The sequence below is a fragment of the Cottoperca gobio genome, chromosome 13 (genome assembly GCF_900634415.1).
Source record: "Cottoperca gobio chromosome 13, fCotGob3.1, whole genome shotgun sequence".
Classification (NCBI taxonomy): domain Eukaryota; kingdom Metazoa; phylum Chordata; class Actinopteri; order Perciformes; family Bovichtidae; genus Cottoperca; species Cottoperca gobio.
Window position 1 is genome coordinate 25,510,187 of NC_041367.1, and position 21,241 is coordinate 25,531,427.

The 21,241-nt window shown below is 40.5% G+C and overlaps 1 protein-coding gene across 1 annotated transcript; it reads left to right on the plus strand.

Annotated features, from left to right (window-relative positions):
• Positions 1 to 1,579: 1,579 nt before the first annotated feature.
• Positions 1,580 to 13,647, plus strand: gal3st2 (galactose-3-O-sulfotransferase 2). Its single transcript, XM_029446117.1, has 5 exons — positions 1,580 to 1,675; positions 8,919 to 9,023; positions 10,055 to 10,395; positions 10,642 to 10,709; positions 11,273 to 13,647. The coding sequence occupies exons 1-5, from the start codon at positions 1,620 to 1,622 to the stop codon at positions 12,269 to 12,271; spliced, it is 1,569 nt and encodes a 522-aa protein (XP_029301977.1). The 5' UTR covers positions 1,580 to 1,619; the 3' UTR covers positions 12,272 to 13,647.
• Positions 13,648 to 21,241: the final 7,594 nt, after the last annotated feature.

Here is a 21,241-nt window from a genome sequence, read left to right on the forward strand (position 1 = left end):
GAGAGAAAGTTAAGATGGCAGAGAAGAAAGGACTCAGAGGTTGCGAGTTGAAAAGAGCCTGTGGTTGGTGTGGATCACCTTTGTCTATGAGATCGTCAGCTTCAGGCATCCTTTGGTGTTGTCATCAACAGCTGGACAAGCAAAGAAACACAAAAAACAATATATATAGTATATATATATATATATATATATATATATATATATATATATATGTATATGTATTTTTGTAATGCTATATCTGTGTCTGAGATTTCTGCATCCACTCCATTACAAAAGAGGTGAGAGGAATTAACTATGTATCAAAGATTTTAGAAAACAGGTCATGAGTTGACTGCCATCCACCACAAAAAGAAAGTCTTAATAGACACATATATATACATATATAAATATAATATGTAAAATGTATGTACACATCGCTATTAAACTTTTCTTTTGTTACCACCCCAATATATTTTCTGTTTGTTTTATTTAAATATGCAGTTCTTCCAAGAAAATTCCACGGGAAATGAACCATGGCTTATAAACTCTGCTGCTATTCTGGACAATCCACAGACATCACTGTGGACGGTTTTTAAAGCAAGTATTGTTACAAAGTAAACCGATCTTTTGAATTCAGCGATAGTTTCTGAGTCTCTGGTGGGGTAGTGGCCTTCACTGATCTTCATCAGGGTGGTTTGTTGACAGACATTGAATCTGTCTTGAGTGTTATCATGTGAAATAGCCTATTTACATGTATCCCACTTGAAAGTAAAAAAGGTCAGAGTATGGAAAGTCTGTATACAGCCGGTACGTTACTGCTGAGCAGACTCCTAAGTGTAGCTAAATTCAGTAATTAGTCATTACTGACAAATGAAGGCTATTTCTGGTGAATGAGCCTTCAGGGACACATCTATTTTCAAAATGGTTTACACTGACTATCACGCGGAAGGTTTATTCACTGGGTGCCACAGACTGGAAAATACATCAAGGATGCTACACGACTAACAACAACAATTAGTTTATTTCTAAGGCAGGACAGTTAACAGTCTCTTAAAAGCCAACAGGCTAAGATTTCTAAGTTAGTAAACATTTACTTTTTTTGCAGTGTGTAGATCACCATGGTGCAGTGTTTAGCCTCAAACAGATATACATCCTGGATCGTATTTCATGGACAAATTGAGTGAGTTCAGCCAACAACAAGTGAAAGAGACAGACAACAGAAGCAGCAGAATGTGTCAGAGCATGTCAAAGCCTGAGGGGATACCTCATTCCATGAAACTACAGAGCTATACATTTATAACAAATATTTCTATAAATCCTGGAGTACGGAGTACGAGCAGTATAAAGTATAGAAGCTGTATAGTGTAGGCAAGTAGCCTGTTGTGTTTTAAAGTGGAGCTATAATGTGGTTGAGATCCGATAGCTCTGTAAAGTGATGACGGAGCAGGAGGAGTCGGGAGAGCAAGACACACACTGAGAGAGAGAGAGAGAGAGAGAGAGAGAGAGAGAGAGAGAGAGAGAGAGAGAGAGAGAGAGAGAGAGAGAGAGAGAGAGAGAGAGAAAAAAAGAGAGACCGACTGCAGACTGGAAGAGGATCGTGCAGACAGTCGGAGCGGGAGTTTATCGGGGGTTTCGGGGAGATGCTGTCCCCGCCGAGGAGATGGATCAGAGACCAGGCTCCGAGCTCTGTAACCTCGTAAGTCCGCTCATGTTCTGCTTACTCTGCCGCTCTCGGAGATTGTTTAACATTCCAGAAACAGCCTCAGAGGACGAATATAGACCATCTCAGGAAGTTTTTATTTCCGATAAAAATCAGTAAATAAACACCCTGACCGGTGACTGACAGCCTGACTGTATAGACAGAACCAGAACTGAACTCATGTACTGCTCCTCTACTGCTCTCTGTCAAATGAGTGAAAACATTTTTATGATAAACTGAAAGAGTCGAACTGAATTTAAAGCTAGGCTGTTACACAGGTTTAAATCAGCATTTGAACTCATCAGACTATGGCTGAAATGAGTTAAAAGTGTGTTTTTCTTATCACAATAGGCCTATGTACATTATGTGGTTAAGAAGGTCTGCTCCTTTTAATTGTGGAAAATATCCAACACAAATAAAAATAATTAGGAAAAATGTTGAAATAGTTATCAGCAGCCCTAAATATCAGTAAACAGGTTCTATTATTATTAACAATTATGCGATAAATATACTAGATTCATTTGAAACAAATGGAATGTATTGAGATACCTCTGTCGGCATATCAAAATGATAACAACCATTTCATTTGAACTACTTATCATTTCCAACCCACAAAAAAAAATGATAAGAGGCATATCAAACAAATATAAAAACCCCCCATCAAATATCCCTGATCTAACCAAGTTAATTATCAGAGATACAGTATTTTACGCAGAACAAATAAACTTCAAGTGTCTTAATAAGTTATTGGCATGGACGGATTGTAAGGAGCTCAGGGGAAAAAGTTGCTGTTAGCCCCTACTGTACTGCCCTTGAGGGCAGCTTCACTGTTTGTCCACAGACCAACCCGTAATTATGTGCTTGAATATAGCTACCTGACTCCAGATTCTCAGTGTATTAGTTTGAGGAATATGCACCATGTGAGGACAATATGAACTGAAATTATAACAGTCTCGGGCTTGACTCTATGGACTTTTCTGCATCTATCATAGGTCATACAGTCAACCCTGAGCAGAGCAAGAAGGGCTGTAGACAGCATCTTAGAGACTCCTTGAATCAGGTGATAAAATATCCACCATATGGAAGTTTTAACTGTAAATATAAAACAATCCCAGGTTGAATTAAATCAGACTACGGGCCACACCAGCCTGGATGCCAAATATGGCCAGGGGCATAAAGTAAATCAATATTTCTACCCTTTGCTTTTGGCGCCCTTGCTCAGAGAACACCCATCTTTGAAATTAGACTTCATCTTGATCTCAACCACACACCTGTGTACACTGGATCTGGCACGATTGTGAAGATATCACACACATGTCCACAGGCAGACAGACAGTCAGAAATATAAACACCTGGCAAAGTACTCTTCTGTGGTAGCTCCTGCTACAGTAGGTGTCTCTAGCAACACTTTTTGCCATGACGATACACACACAGACTCACCAGGTGAAAACAACACCAGCTTTGCTGTCGCGGCTGGTAATCGAGAACAGTATAATACCTGTGTCCTCAGTGGTAGCTACGAGCCTGAGTGTAGAATGTTCACAAATACACCCACATTTTCTCTCATTTCAAATGAGAGATTGTGTTACTGCTGCAGCAATATTGGCTTTTATCTGCAGTTTATAACCATGAATCTAGAGGCCAGTGTAACACAACCAAGCATCCTTATTGGATGTTCTTTATTGCATACAAGTGTTGCAAAAATATTTGCTAAATATAATTTTTGCAAATGTTTATAGATAAAGTTACGTTGTTTTCCGGTTCCTATCACATTTCACTGAACTGAGGACTGAACTGGTGCTTTATCAATGCCAATCAACTATTCTATATCCTGAATCCAGTGTTTAGTTTCCTTGCTCTTTGACTCCGTCTTGACTCATAGTAGAAGTCTGTTGACTACAGCCCCTTTTCTGATTTTGTGGTACATCATATTTATCACAGGAGAAAAAATGTGTTTTTGAGGCAAATGGAGAGTATGAACTGAAAGGTGCAGAGCTAATGGCATGTCCTGCTGCTCTTGTTCAGCTGAAAATGTGTTTTGTGCAGGTCGGTGTAGGATTTTGAATGGGTCCAAAATTGTGGACATATAAAGATGTACCAATTGCTTACAAGAGCCATTTGTTTATATTTTGAATATCATAAAGCTACATAGAGCTACAATGACTTGGACTGTCTTGGGTTTTAAGTATTTTATTTCCCTGACAATACATTCCAACTCAATTAAATTAACTAGGGTCATTTCCTGTGAAAAGAAATGACTGTCAAGAAGTGTGTCAGAGTGAAATATAGGGTAGATGTGTATGTGCACATATTCATGCTCTTAATAGTCTTAGTTTGTTCCTTAAAAACCTTTTAACATCCAAGAAAGCTGTCATGTGAACAGCAAACAAATCAAAAGGCCAAATTTGCATCTGCTGGCTAACTCAGCTAGGTGCTGATATCAGGTTCCTGTGCGAAATGTTAGCTAATCAGCATCAGATTACAGTCTGCTGACTAGATGTGATAAGTGTAACAGTATTCCTGGTTGTGTGGATGTGGGTCGGTGTTGTTACCTTGAGGCCAGTTTAAGGTCAGACAGGGCTACTGTCCAGACCCAAAACCTTTGTTTTGCAACATGTTAAAGGCAAACAGACGTTTCAGGTCAATGTGACACTCTGGACTGTTCACTGATGTTTCCTCACCAAGACTGACTTGTTCATTACAGTAAATACTGACATGTATATGTACATCAGTGCTGGGTTGGCTTATCTGACATTCATGATGTATCCCTCTGATATCACTCTGATCCTGGGATATTTCGTCACATATCACCAAGGTTGATATTTGTTGTTCAGACCGAAATATCTTCACTTTCCATGAACGTACAGACATTCATGTTCCTCGCAGGCTGAATTAACTCTGCTGATTTTAGTTTCTGTTCTCTTATATAAATAATTCTGGAGTCGTTGATTGTGTCACATGATCTTCAGCAGATGGAGTTTGCCCTGTTCTATTATAAATGCTCAAATGTCCAGATTTCTGACCACTTTAAGTGTCAGGACAGACAGACGAGGACCCAGGAGCGCAATTTCGAGATCAAGGTTTTATATTACACACACACACACACACACACACACACACACACACACACACACACACAGGGATATTCTAAACTCGTAGTCGTAAGGCGGAAGGCAAGTCGGGTTTACCGGGGCTGGAGATCAGAGTAGTAGTAACAGATCACAGATCAGGAGTCAGAGTTGAAAGCAGACAGGTAGGCAGGCAGGCAGGATTTCCGATGTAGGCTTGCAGATGATCTGACAAGTGTGGACTGAAAAACAGGGCTTTCTATACAGGGCATGATGAGTAGTAAATGCAGTGCAGCTGGTAAGTTAACGAGGGTGGAGCAGAGACAGGTGGAGGTAATTGAAAACAATTAGTGGTGTTACCAGGCAGGGAGAGGGCTCATGACAGGACCCCCCTCCCAAGGGACGGCTCCAGAAGTCCCCAAGAAACACCACCAAGCCGGGCGGGAGGAGGGGAAGCCGGCGGAGGGTCAGAATTCCTCTGAGCGGTCAGAGTCCATATCCTCAGCGGCACCGTCTCCATCAGAAGACTCGACATCCGAGGGCCCCAGCTCAGAACCAGGTTCAGGGTCAGGACTAGACCCCGGAGCAGGGGCAGCAGGGCCTGGAAGTGGATCTACATGGCAAGAAGCCCTGCGCCGACCCCGTCGGAGAGATGGCTGGTCAGGGTGTTGGCGATGGAATTCAGTGATGAGGGCCGGATCCACAATTCTTCCAGCGGGAACCCAAGACCTCTCTTCAGGACCATAACCCTCCCAGTCCACCAGATATTGGATGCCCCTACCACTTAGTTGAGAGCGGAGCAGTCGCCGGACCGTGTAAACGGGGCCACCGTCGAGGAAGCGCGGAGGAGGAGGCAGTGGTGGTGCTTGGACCAGTGGGCTCTCATGTACAGGTCTGAGCTTGGAGACGTGGAAGGTGGGATGTATCTTCATGGTCTTGGGTAGCAGTAGTCGGACTGCCGTAGGGCTGATGACCCTCTGTATGGGAAAGGGTCCAATGAAGCGAGGCGCCAGTTTCCGCGACTCCACCCGCAGTGGTATATCTCGAGCCGACAACCAGACCTTCTGTCCGACATGGTAAACTGGTGCTGGGGTCCTCCTCCGGTTAGCTCCGATAGCATAGCTTGCACTGGACTTCAGGAGTGTGGCGCGACTCTGGGCCCATGTGCGGCGGCAGCGGCGGGCATAGGCGAGCGCAGAGGGACAGGTAGCATCTCCCTCCTGACTGGTAAACAGAGGTGGTTGATATCCATAAACACATTGAAAGGGGGAGAGTCCGGTGGCAGAACTGGTGAGTGAGTTGTGGGCATATTCTACCCAGAGAAGATGTTGGGCCCAAGCACGGGGGTTGCGTGAGGTCACACACACCTCAGTGCCTTCTCCAGCTCCTGGTTCATGCGCTCCGTTTGACCATTCGACTGTGGGTGGAATCCCGATGACAGACTGGCGGTGGCCCCAAGAAGGTTGCAGAATTCCTTCCAGAAGGCCGCAGAGAATTCAGGGCCTCGGTCTGACACAATATCCCTGGGCAGACCATGGACTCGAAACACATGTTCCAAGACCACCCGGGCGGTCTCCTTTGCAGTTGGCAGCTTTGGGAGGGGCACGAAGTGGGTCATTTTACTGAAGCGGTCAACGATGGTGAGGACGACAGTGTTTCCTTCAGATAGCGGAAGGCCCATAACGAAGTCCAGGGAGATATGGGACCAGGGTCGCATGGGCACTGGCAGAGGCTGGAGTAACCCAGCTGGGGGCTGACTGGGGGTCTTGTGCTGGTTGCAAGCTCTAACAAACTCCTGGATATCTTTTCTCATCAACGGCCACCAGAAACGTTGGGAGAGCAGATGGAGGGTGCGTGTGATTCCGGGGTGACAGGCCAGGCGAGAGTCGTGCCCCCACTGAATCACCTGAGACCTCAGATCTGCTGGGACAAAGAGACGGTTAGAGGGGCATGCACTGGGGCCCGGTTGGTTGGTTGGTTGGTTGGTTGGTTGGTTGGTTGGTTGGTTGGTTGCAGGCAGGCAGGCAGGCAGGCAGATGATCTGACAAGTGTAGACTGAAAAACAGGGCTTTCTATACAGGGCATGATGAGTAGTAAATGCAGTGCAGCTGGTAAGTTAACGAGGGTGGAGCAGAGACAGGTGGAGGTAATTGAAAACAATTAGTGGTGTTACCAGGCAGGGAGAGGGCTCATGACATTAAGGACTTATTGTCTATGTTGGCTTAAAAGTTAAAATTGGAAGTTTATTCCTGACTTTGTAAACAGTAGTTGAAAAAACAATCTCATTTAGTGTATTTAGTAGCTGTTGGATCGTATCACACAGCCTTTCTCAGCAGATGGAGTTTTAATTGAAGATGTAGAGAACGAACATTCAATCCAAACTGATGTCTTTCGCGTCAGTTTCACATCGCCTTTTTCTTTTGAATGTTGGTAAGCTATTGTTAATTTTTTTTTTACTGTGCACAGATGTATTACATTAAAAGTCTCTCAGCAACTCAAAAGACATACTCCCGCTCTTTCCTGGGAGGCGTTTGATGTGATATCTGCAGGGCTGAGAAAAGTAGAAGTCATTGGAAATAATAAGCGACTGAAAACTGTATGCAACATTTTGCTTGTGCTATTATTTGAGACTCATCTTCTGTTGCTGATATCACATTCTCCCCAGACTTCATATCTACAGCCTGGTGTTTGTTTCACATCATAAATATGATGACTTTGCTCATGGTGACCTGGCTGTGAGAAGACCTCTGTGCAGGGACGTATCAGAAGCTGTCAGTCCACAGAGAGTGAGGAGGTCACATTGCTCTGCACTTACACTGGCTGTGCATTTGACTGAGCTCCATCCCACTGTTGGCAGAGAGATGCCTGGAACTTTCAAAAAGACAAGTGTTGCCTACCTAGAGCTACGTTCTAACACACAGAGGTTAAAAGTTCATGTGTGTTTGTGAGGGCTGCAAAGGGAGCCCTGGAGGAGGAGTAGGCATGGCTCCAGATGTTGCTGTAGCCCGGGGAAACCCGTGGCTTTTTTCCCCCTCATTAAGACCTGATGTCTGCAAACTCTCTGCCCTCCTACCTCACTTAACATCACTGCTGACCATTTTAAACATAGGGCTTTGCAATTTTAATGTGCATCTTTACAGCTGCAGGCAGCTAATGGTTTACCTCATTTCCATACAATATGAAAATTGCCGTGCAGATTTTAATGCATGCTTTAGATACAGCAATGAACCATGGACTTTGCGTGTGCTTTGCACTGTGGATATTAATTTTTTTATTTAGCCTTTATTTATACAGGTAAAATCTCATTGAGACACAGGGTCTGATTCTCAAGAGAGACCTGATCAGATGGTAACAGTACCACACAAGTTACAGACAGACAGGACACTAAACACAGAGGCAACAGTCAAATAAAACATCATACAAATATTGTCATTGAAAATGCAAAGTGCAGGGTAAGAAAACTAAAACTCATGTGTGATACTCCCCAATTTGCATCTAAACAAGTAAGCACAGTTCACCCGATTGCCTTTATTCAAATAAACAAATCCCCAATGTAGCGAGTTACAAAATAAAAAAGCAAGCCAGGCAAAATTACCACAAAGCCAAGACACCAAAATGATTAATCTAACTTCAACGCTCTGTCTGGTGAGTGAACATGTCCACAGAGTGTTCCAGAGTGTCTGCTGAAGGTGCCAAACAAAAGCTATAAATCTGCATCTCCTCAACTTTGGTTGGATCGATACATAATTAGTTCCATTTGCTTCAGGTGCAAACATCAGTAACACGGTGGTGATGTTTGACACATTTGATACAATTTCTTGTATTAATTATTATTATTATTATTATTATTATTATTATTATTATTATTCAAAACTAGAATAATATCATTTTTTTTAATGAAAAGTTAAAAGTATTTGTTTATTTGAAGCAGAGAGCTTCTATGTGTGGTGATCTGAAAATATTATGTTTCTCAATTGTAATTAAACAATGCTGATAATAGTCATTGTGAATCAAAGATCTATCAAATTCTATCATAGTCATTATATTGGAGTTAGACAACGGCATCAAATTATATTTTATTGTTTTATTTTATGCTGATACTAGGAAGGCTTTCAGTGTGTGTGTGTGTGTGTGTGTGTGTGTGTGTGTGTGTGTGTGTGTGTTCCCTGCAGGTGTGTGAGGAGAGGGCTGTGCAGCAGGCGTCACTCTCTGTGGATCCTCCTCATCCTGCTCGTGGTCTGTATTGCCATCCAGACCTTTGTCGCCCGTCAGGCCAGGTAAAACCTGCTGCTGCCTGCCTCCACTGTATCCACTAGGCTCTGAGCTCTTGAGTCTTCCTTTCCTTTGGGCCGAAGTTAGTATGAGCTCAGAGCCTTGACGCCAAACATGACTGCTGTGCATATTATATATTCACATTAATATTGTTGACTGACTGAAATTATAATGAAATTCATGATATCAAATTCAAATAGTATGTCATGTCTATCATATTATATGCATTTTTAAAGCGTGGGTCAGGAATAGGGTTGAATGCAGTGAAGTGGGATCTCACTATTTCCTGGGAATTCTTGCCAAACTTTGCTCTCATCTCTAGGAAAGAAATACCTGAAGGAACCCAAGAGTGTGTGTTTGTATGCAGCTGAGTGTCAACCTTAAGGCATATTTGACACCAAAACACCTTCTCAAAACACCACCATGCAACTGTTGTAGCTTAATATGTTGTTATTATGGTATATTATACAGGTGGTGGTGGCCTAGTGGTCTAGTGGTACAACTTCCAAATACAACACCAGGTTGTGAGTTCAATACCAGGGCTGCCACCAGTGTGCCCCTGAGCAAGACACTTAACCCTGAGCTGCTCCAGGGAGACTGTCCCTGTAGTTAGTTCACTATGTAAGTCGCTCTGGATAAGAGTATCTGCTAAATGACAAATAATATCATGGTAATGAACAAGTGTCATAGAGGCCTCCATCTTTAATCATGTCAGTACAGAGTGACATTCAAAAAGCAGAGATCTTAACACAATTCAAATCCAAGAACACACCAACAGGTCTGCATTCAACAGATTTGAAAAAAAATCACATTTATTTTATGGCAAGAAGTTCCAGGAATCTTTTGGGTGATATATTCAGGGAAAGTCAGGAGACTAGGTTTATAATACTTAATATTTTCTGTGTTTGTATGTAAACCACATTCTAATTCATATGACAACCTGACAATATCACAAGTTTAATTTGCTGGTGTAATGAATATTTCTGAACCCAAATAAAAAAATGTGTCGTAAAGTATTTCAATGACTTCTCCCTAGGAATGACAAGCTGACAGAACTCCCACATCTGAGATTCACTGTCAGCAAACAGCACCTGTTTCCTACTGAGCAAAATGTCTGGGAAGGCATCCAATCTGAGTCTTCACTTGCATTAAAGGAAGACATGAAGTCGCTGCAGACAGACAGAACTGCAGATCTTCATCATCACAATGAGGGATATCAAAAGCAATCACATTATAGTCTGTCAAAACTTGTAGATATCCTTGCTAGAGACTCTCAGATGGAGGCCAGGAAAGTTTCACCTGGGAAGCTGCTTCTACCAAAACATGGAACAATCCTTGGACTCCCAGGTTCTTTGGCTCTCCACAGTACTTGGAAAGGTTTAACTGCAGACACTCCCAATCCATCACGTTTTTTAAAGTCTCACATTAACAGTGTCCACACTAAAGCAACCTGCCCACCAAAGTCTCACATTGTTTTCCTCAAGACACACAAAACAGCAAGCAGCACCATCTTAAATATTCTGTATCGCTATGGGGAAAGCAGGAACTTGACTTTTGCCCTCCCTCTGAACAAACACAGCCAGCTTTTTTACCCGTTCTTATTTGCTTCACATTTTGTGGAAGGTGTCAGCAGCCGAAGTGTGAGGGAGTTCCACATCATGTGCAACCACATGAGGTTTAGAAAATCTGAGGTAAGCTTCATCAGAAAATGAATCAAGTTTTCATGCCTTATGTGTACTGTATGGATGAATGCATAGCCCAGTGTACATGTCTACATGGACTCCTGTTGGTTGAATGCTGAAACAAATTGTGAGAGCTTAAGGCTGAATGTGGGTACGGTGGAACTTGGTATACTGTGTGGGTCTGGAGTAATAATATAAGGAATTTTTAACATATATATTCATTAAAATAATTTCTATGAAGAATGGTAGTCAATTGTTAAAACATAGAAGATCATGTTGGGTTTAGAGTTTGTTAAAAAAAACGTTTGACAGTTTCTTGAGATTTTATTTCTCTTAAAAATGGATTTAAAGCTAGGGTTGGTAATCTTAAGAGGCTGGCAGAAGTACATTAGATTTAGAAATTTTCCAACCGAAAAATCCCAGCGTGTCAGGGCATTTGATTTAAAGATGGGATGTAAAGAAGATTTAAACAAATACAAGAAAAACATTTTTTGGAGAGCTTTAGGTAAGTACAACTTGAATTTTTCAACATGCCATCTCTAAAATAAAAGTCTTCCTATATCATGTCTCAGGTGGCAAAAGTGATGCCTGAGGATACCTTCTACTTTTCCATCCTGAGGCATCCTGTGGCCATGATGGAGTCCATCTTTATCTACTACAAGAGCATCCCAGCCTTCCACAAGACTCACAGCCTGGACGACTTCCTAGACAACAGCTGGAGAAACTACAACTCATCAGTGACCAACAACCACTACGCTCATAATATCGTGGCTTTCGACTTTGGCTTTGACAACAACGTTGCAGCTGGTGCTGAAGATCTGGAGGAGAGAGCCAGCATAGCTGTGGCAGCCATTGAACGGGACTTCCACCTTATTCTTATTTCTGAATACTTTGATGAGTCTATGATCTTGCTCAAGCATGCCCTCTGCTGGTCCCTGGAAGACGTTGTTTCCTTTAAGCTCAATAGTCGCAGTGAACAAACCCGTCACCCACTTTTAACAAATACTGCAGAGAAAATCAAGAGGTGGAATGCTTTAGACTGGAGGATCTACCTTCACTTTAACACCACCTTCTGGCACAAAGTGGATAGTCTCGTTGGGCAAGAGCAGATGAAGAGGGAAGTATCTCAGCTGAGAGAGCTACAGGCCGAGCTAGCAAAGAGCTGCCTGAAAGACGGCGGGGCAGTCGACCCGTCCCAGATAAAAGACGCCGGGCTGAAACCGTTCCAGTATGGAGCAGCTATAATTCAGGGCTATAACTTAAATCCACATATAGACAGACAAACCAAAATTAAATGTCAAAGACTTATAACTCCAGAACTGCAGTACACGGACCTTATATACACCCAGCAGTTCCCAGAGCTAGCTGCTAAGCATAGACAAGAAACTAGGAAGGTTGCTCCTCAGCGCCAACGCTCAGACAGAACTGGGATGATGGGAATAGCCTGGGGCAGAGAAGCCCATCACAGACAGATCATAAGACGCAAATTCTCAAATCTCAAGAACCAAAAGGCCTCCACAACTGCCCTGTTAACACACACAGAAGCTAACAACAAAACAAGTATGCCATGATTGGTAACTGTTAACAATAGTCCTAGAACAATGTTTGTGAGATGTTTCGTCTATTACTCACTTTCTAGAATTAGTCCATTATAACCCACACAATGAAGTGTTGAGATGGAAGAAACAACTTATAGTGTTGCTGTTGTCTCGTCTCTTGATATACTCGTCTTATCAATATTGAAGCTAAAAATGTAAAGGTCTTTTTTTAGGTGGTGATTAAGGGATTGTCACAATGTTAAGTTAATTTAAGTTAAAGTTCACTGTCATTCTTCTCCTTACAAGTTATTTAATAATCAATAACGGAATACAGTGCCCCCGGGGCCATAGTGCAATACATAAAAAACAATGCACTGTTGTCACGGAAAATAATGTGTTCTAAATTAAAAGGGTTCATCCTGTGAGTAACATGACATTACTGAGTTTGGTGAACCAACGATTTCTCTTCTGTATGAAATGGAATATTTGGCCTGACTGTGGCGGCAAAAAATAATTCATACCATCACCAACTAGCATATGGTTCATCCTCTTTTGATCATGAATATTTCCAACAAATTTAACTGTTTTCAAATCTGGTGGTCCTATTGATAGGATGACATTGTTTATTGATGCATTCCAAAAGAGGTATGCCCGTTACAAAAAATATTCATAATTCTGATTGGTTATGTTTAGCTAAATACAACTGAATATACACTAGGGAACAATAGTGATGATGGTTTAAAAAAAAAGAAGTTGACTGCTAGCAGGACGGGATGTGAGTAGTGTCACAGTAACAGCGTCACACTGCTTCCCACTTTGCCACTCAGAGACAACAGTCATTATCCACTCGACCATTAGTGGTTGCTCGGCAAGAAGACAAACAAAAGTTATTTTAAGTGTAAACCAAGTTGCAAGGCATACCCGGTTACTTCCCATCCAAGAAATACAGCTGTAGAGCTGCCCCAAGAGCTTGTCAATAATACATCCATGATTCCTATACATTTTGATAGTTTGTTTATTGAATTATTGATTTAAAGTGTCAGAAATGAGAAAATATTCCCATCAGCTGGCAGTGGACAGGTTACACCAAGAGCTCCAACAGCCTACTGTGACTCCTGGTGCTGGGGATTTCACCGGTCGAATCCGAGCCACCATAGCCGTCCACGGGGAAGGACGAAAACAAAAGAAATGAGCTGTTCCCTAATGTCTGCCTCCCTGGACCAAAGACAATAAACTATCAAAACGTTAAAGTTAGTGCCACAGTAAACACCATAAATATAAAGCATCTTTGGTAAACTCTGCATTGTTCTTTACAACGCCCTTTAGCTGTTGTACAATCACTGTAACTTATGTCCTCAAGTGGCTAATTGCTTTTATAAAAATATTACCACATATACTAATACAATAAACACACAACAACAAAATGTAATAATTTATTGATAACAAATAATCATTCTTCCGCCAAACAATGTAGTTCTTTAGCGACAGCAGAATGGTTGCCAAGCAGCACACAGCTGCAGTGGAAAACTTGTAAGATAGTAAAGTTTTGGGTGATTATTAACTTTAATCTGGATATTGTCATTAATTGTAAAATCTTTGAAGGTTGACCAGTCATCTTAGCACTCCTCTTTGCTGGTACAGGGATGTGTGTCTCTGGACAGGTGTGGGTTCTGTAGTGTCCCCAAAGTTAGGAGAAAGAAAGAAAGTTCTCATCATGTTTCAGTTATTGTGAACACATATGTATCTACCATCGGCAAATAATATGCACACTATAACTAGACCAAAGTAAGCAGTATAGTAATGCGGTCTCAGCTGTATGTTTAGAGTATTCGAAAGCAGCTCAGCTAATCATATTCGCTGAGCAGACATGAACACGGATGACTATAACTAAACTATAGTTATGACTATAACGGTTAACTATAGGCTGCCACACGGCAAGATTATAAGATGACAGTGTTATTTTGACCGGCTCTCAGAGTTCTAGTTTAGTTTGGTTGAATTTTACGTATTCTTGCCCTGCTGTTGGTTAGATAGTTAGATAGTGAGGTAGTGAGGTAGGTAGTCAGATAGATAGATATGATGACTGTACATTTAGATTGTATGGACCCAGTAGTAGAGGTGAAATGCTGCACCTTATTTCTTTGCAGCAACGGTACCAAACCTTTTAAACACACTGTGACGTTTCTTAATGTGCCCGGCTTTTAATCACCAAAACATATATTTTTCCAGCACATACTATAACAGCTACTAAACCACAGATTGTTGTTCTTCCATCTCTGTTTTTGTATGGATTAAAAACACAAGACATGTTAATTACTGAGCTAGGGATGTTGTGACTAGGAATGTACACGATTTGTATTATTAGATTATTAGAGTCTGGTGTGGCAGCTGAATTTCTTTCAAACTCCAGTAACATATACATCAAAATGAAGCTTAGAACATTTTTAGCTGTGTTTTAATTTCTTCCATTTAAATATTGAAAAAACCCTGACGTTTTACGTTATATTTTAGTCAATCATCTTCCGTTTAAGATGTGACATTCTGTATGTATAAGCTATAGCTTTAAAGGAACATTCTGTTTCTAATTGTTCAATGCCCTTCAGTTAAAGAGAGAGAGGGGGGGGATTCTGTTCTTAGAATACCAAATGATAACTGCATTTTCAGAGTCTTACTTCACATTAATACAGTAATGAAAATACAGAAATGTTTGTTCAAAACAAGATAATGATGTCCAAGAAAAGACATTAAGTGATTTATGATGACCTTGATGACATTCAGGTAATAAAGTCAATAAATACGCTGCTTACTAGCGGTGGAACGTAAGAAACTGTTGGGCCTCTGCGAGCCAGCTGGTGTTACTGGCCCTCAAGCCGCAAGATCAAAAACATATTGCTTTTCTATTATAGCTGATATTTAACAGCTCTTCTGTTACGAAGTTAAATAAACTGAAGTAAGATGTTTAGCGTTACCGCTTGACATGCCTTAATACCGCCCATCAACACGTTTCCACATATTTTTCATAACACGTGATTTCATTGAGTTGAGTTGTGCTTTGTGAAACTTGACAAATTTATCAGAAGTACTCAATGTATTGTAAAACAATCTGTTTGATCAGCCCATTTACATTTTAAATGATTGACGAGGCAAATAAAGTCTTCAACTGTTTCCTGCTGCCGGAGGTCCGGACATCGTTCATGAATTCAAACATATTTAGCCCTCTGATAATGCTACATTCTTATGAGCGCTCTTAATAATAAATGTGTTCTTTGATTATGAAACAGTAGCCATGTGTTGTTACAGGCTACAATGTGGAGTTACTGGACACTATTGCTGCCAGTAGCTGAAGCCTGCATATGAGACGTTTATTGAACATGGGTAAAGAGTGGCCTCTGCCGATACCTATATGTGGTACACAATAATATTGGCTTAGCCTTCTCTATTCTACATTACCTGTCGCTCCTGCACCAGGAGCATGCAGTCAGGTGGGCAGTCTCACAAAACCTGGCGCAATATTAACCAGTTGTCACAGTATTGAATTCAAAGCTCCTTAATGCACCTTTAGATTAGTCTCTGTGAGACCAGGAGCACAACCTGGTGGCGTGCAGATGAATCCACTGTGGATATTGTGGAGGAGGATCAGGTTCAGGCCACCAGCCTTCAGTCCTCTGAAGGCTGAGACCTTCCAAGAAGGCAGAGCCTGATGTGTAACAGAGCTACACACATTGAACTGAACACTTCTTGGTTTTGTTTCTACTTGTGCAGAATAAATGATTGAACCAGAAGTTGTCTCCAGAGTCCTTCTTCTTAATGTTATATCTAGTGTGTGTGACTTTCACAATCGACTTTGTTCTAACAGGAAAGGGTTCTCATTAAAACAGGAGACTTTGGTATCTACTCACGTGTCATAATAAAGTGAAGTATACAGGTGCCACACTGTCTGGTATATTTTGGTAGATTCATCTAATTACTTCATTTTCCTCACTCCAGCAGTGTGGCCTTTCACCAGACATTTTTCATAACCACACTATGAACACACCAACAGAAATTTACCAATTTACCTCAGGAATCTGTTTCTAATGTCTGGAAACACAGTTAAGCACAGTGCTGAGGGAAGGAAAAATATCATCTAAAGAACAATGCAACCAGTTACTAATTTCTTGATGCAGTAATATGATTCAGCCACTAGATGGAACTCTGTTTATTTGACAGTCATGTTATTCCCCCTTGTGTTGCAATGCTACTGATCACAGTTTTCTGACAAGGAGTCCAATCCATTGTCTGTTTAATTTGTTATTGAGACACAGTTGATATACTGATACTGACAGCTTCTGGCATGTCTCTGCTTCTACACATGCATATAGTCAGTTGTGTGTGTGTGTGTGTGTGTGTGTGTGTGTGTGTGTGTGTGTGTGTGTGTGTGTGTGTGTGTGTGTGTGTGTGTGTGTGTGTGTGTGTGTGTGTGTGTGTTCAAGAGAATGCATGTTTTTTTTCAATTCCACAGGCAATATGGACAACAATGTCTTCAGCATACCTGCATAATGCTCTAATTATTAATGTCCTTCTTTTCAACCATTTTAGTTGATTTTACATTTGTTCCCCTTACTTTATCATGTGTACTTCTTATTTTGTTGCTTCTTTTTTAACCTCTAAACTGAAGCTTTTATTTTGGAATCACTAACAGTATTCTTGGCAGCTGCAGCAGCTCTGCAGACTAATACACGTCCCAGATCAGGAGAGATTAAATTCCCTCCATCCTCACACTCCATTTACACATTGACGCAGCCAGTTTTATGGCTTCACTTACCTTGCCCTCTGACTGTGTAAACGGCGCAGTCAAGAGGTCTCTGAGCTCCAGGAGAGAATATCCATTCTACACCAGATCCGATAGGAAAAGAGGCTCATCGACTCACAGGTGACATTTGGTCCGGCGAAGGCTGCCGGTAGCGGAGACCTTGATGCCACTGTCCCCTGCTTTGGCGTGGCACAGACAAAGACGGACGATCCCTGGCTTTATCTGGGTGCAAGACCCAAGGTTTGCCCATGTTTCATCTTACCACTGCCACAGCCAAAGATGGAGGTTTAACCAAATGTTCCATGCCATCCCAAAGCCAACCTTGGACTATGGTCGGCAGGAGTAGCCTGCACCCGTCTCATCTCCCTCCAACTCGCCATTAATCTATTTATTACCGTGTAAGTTACTGGTCCGACCAGACTAAGGAAAACTGGTGCAACAAAACCCCTACATAGCCTCGCTATAAATGCCTATGTAGATGAAATGTAGACACAGGCTTACTGGGAACAATAAAAACACACACCATGTTATTGTGTGCTTCCTTTATAAGTCTAATCCTGAAACGATTTGCCAGGAAAATTCACGTGGAATGTGTGAGTTTGTATTTGGGCACACCAGGACAGACTTCACTCTCAGTTTTAATGTTGTTTGTTTCCAGGAGGGTTACCTAACACATGTTTCTGGGCCTGCACCTTATTTATGAAACTATTGATTTCCTACCAACTGTCTTTTCTACGAGCATGAACTATGTGCATGTATATTTGTGCATGCTAGAAATACCTTAAGCGCTACAACTTTACACGCTGGTATTGTTTTCACCTTGTGAGTCTGTGTCTGTATATCATTATGGCAAAATGTGCTCCTGGAGACCCCTACTGTAGCAGGAACTACCAGAGAACAGATTTTGTGATCGCGATAGCATCGCAACCGTGCAAGATGCAGTCACGGAAATTGTTTTGAAGATTGGCTGGTCCGAGCAAGGGGGGCCAAGGGGACATTGGTTAACTAGCACGACAAACAGGAGTGGCAGTTGAGGAGGGCTCAACAGGCTTTATCTATGTGAATAATTCAACAAGCAGCTTTTCTGGCCTTGCTGCAGTGAGATAGGAGTGACATTAACATACGGCTGCTATCAGCTCTCACACACATCATCCCTTTTGCATTTCGACTGAAAGGGGTTGAAAATAAGAACAGAAGCTCAGCTTTTATGGATGCTATTAGCAATCGGTAGGTCCGGGAGGTGAGTGAGTAATTATCTTAATACGATGGCGGTTTTCTCTGGATACGCTTTACCCTTTTGGAGAGAAAACAAGGTGCTTTTATGGAGCCATGGCTTTTATTGGTGGAAATTGGAAAAAAGTAAGTGGGTGTTGTTTTAGGCCTTGTCTGTATTGAACGTTTTAAACAAAGTAATGTCCTGATCCTATACACCTTTATCAGCCATAATTTGGCAGTCTTTCAAATTGTTTACCTTATTGTTCTCTCTATCTCAACAGTGTAATTTCTTACTCTGCTTGCTCTTGTCACTTTGGTTTAAGATCAATATAAGCTTATCTATACATTTCCCAATTAAAATATGTGGCACCACTGCAGCGTACATCAGAAGCTTCTTGTGTATTATAAATGAAGGGGGGCTGAACATAGAGAACACTGCTGCTTTTTAGACTCTCTGTGGCATAGAGCAGAGCTGCAGTATACGATTATTATGATTGTCATTACTATCATCTATTGGAGGGGGAATAGGGGAGCTGCACTGATCTCACCCATTAGCTGCAGACATGGTGAGATTCTCCCACACTCCACTCTAACTACACTAACTCCACTAACTCCACTGTAGGCTTTCATTACCAATGACATACTGCTGATCCAGGCTGCTTCACCCATCATTTTGTTTTACACTTTCATCAAAGTGTACATTTAAAAAGTAGGTTATGTGAATATGCCTGTTTACAGCGTCTGTGTGTGTATATATATCAAGGGTGCCAATAATGGTGACCAGGACTGTATATATATATATATACACATATATACACACACATATAACCTGTACAATATCTTCAGAAATAAATGGAAATGTACAAAGTTTAATATTTTAATAGGATGTCCAAAGTAGTTCAACAACAAAACATTATTTTTCAACTTACATGTAATAATTTCAAAGAAGAAATAGAAAATATGACCTAGACAGTGACTGAACATACATATATATATATATATATATATATATATATATATATATATATATATATATATATATATATATATATATGTATATATATATATATATATATATATATATATATATATATATATATATATGTATGTATGTATGTATGTATGTATATATATATGCATGTATGTATATATATGTATAGTGTGTGTGTATATATATACATTACAAATGATATATTATATAATTAACATATAATTATTTTATTATTTCACCAAAAGAATTTATTCAAAAGAATCATAATAATATTTTTTTCATACACTTATTTTTTGTTTGAATACATAAGTTAAACCGGATTTAGCTCCATGGGTTCTCTCACTTTTCTTTTTTTTTTAACAAAATGAGATTGAAGACAATTTATGACTGGAAATGTTTTTTTTTTACATACTCCTTGTGAAAGTGAGACTTTTCATGGCTGTCGAGAAGGCTGGGGCACTTTTTGTAGTTAATAATTCCAGATCTTACAAAGCCGTCATCTTCACATTTGAAGAAGGTGACAAACTGTTTGAAAGTAGCAACTCAGCATATTTCATAGCAGGCTCACTTACTGGTTTTGCAAAGAATGAACCACTATTTTTGTACCATTCTGCATTGAAGTATCTTTCTCTTTGGCCAAGTGATCTAGGGCTCTCTTTTTGTCTATAATTAGCTGTGCGGCTTTACCGATCTCTATGTCAACAACCCATCACTTATTTCTGGAACTGTTTTGTATTTTAATTACATGTTTTGTGATTAATGAATCTAAATGAATCGCCTATAATAATAAGAATAAATTGAATTTATATAGCGCTTTTCGAGACATCAAAGCCACTTTACAATAGTAGGGGAGGTGGGGGAGGGGTTAAGACGAGGAAAGAAAGGGAAAGAGAAAAGGAAAAATAACTAAATAAAAAATAAAATAATAATAATATGGTTAACAGGTTAGGCCCCATTTCAGTGATAGAAGATGCTGTCGTAAAAATAATCCAGGTGAAATTAAATCACTAGGTCTAATATTCTCAAGTAGTCCACTTGGTTTAATTAGGGCATCTCCCACCCAAAACATTTCCTTCAAAATCTTGTTAAAAGGGCGACTGTGGTCTGGTGACAGTCAGGGTAATGTTAATCCTTAATCCTTAAAGATCCTCTTTGGTCCACTAGAGGGCACTGTTTGCATGTGTGGAAATCTTTAGCAATTTAGAATTCATGAGTTCACATAGAGCTAGATGGAGGGATGCATGAACAGATCTTTATATGTAATATGGAGCTGAAAATATAGAAACAGCCTGGGTTATCATAATGACATCATTATCTCTTAATGTGGTCCAGTGTAGGACCTAGGCATGGCTTGTTGGATTTAACAATATGTTGGAAATAGAAATATATCCTCATAATAAACACACCCAGGATGGAATGTGAAATGATAAACATGCATTCACTCACATGCAAACAAACATACAGTGGGCAAATATTATTCTGTTGTCAGCGCTGCAGGCATGTCTCTGTATGTATTCTGTTGTAGGAGTGTGTGATTGGTGTATGAGGCTGCTTTTTGTTTGCTTTTTTTAAATATTTCGTATTTGTGTTTTATACATATACATATGTATATATATATATATATATATATATATATATATATATATACATATACATATACATATACATATACATACATACATACATATATATATTTATTAAAAGTCGCAAAGCCATTCATCAGACAAAGGCCAATGAAGGTGGACTCACTTGACTTCATCCCATGTAAACTCAGTCTGAGAGCATGCATTCACAAAAACACCCACACAAGCAGCTGTCCTTATAGTGTTCTGCAGGCATGATGTGTTTTTGTAGTCCGACCTCAGAAGTTAGCACCGTACTGGTTCCTACAACAAAAAGCTAATGGAATGTTGGACTATTGGAGAAAATAAGCTCTGTGACAGACTTACTTACATGTTTTGTTCAGCAGGATAATCTTCACAAGTGAACACAACTTTTATGATTT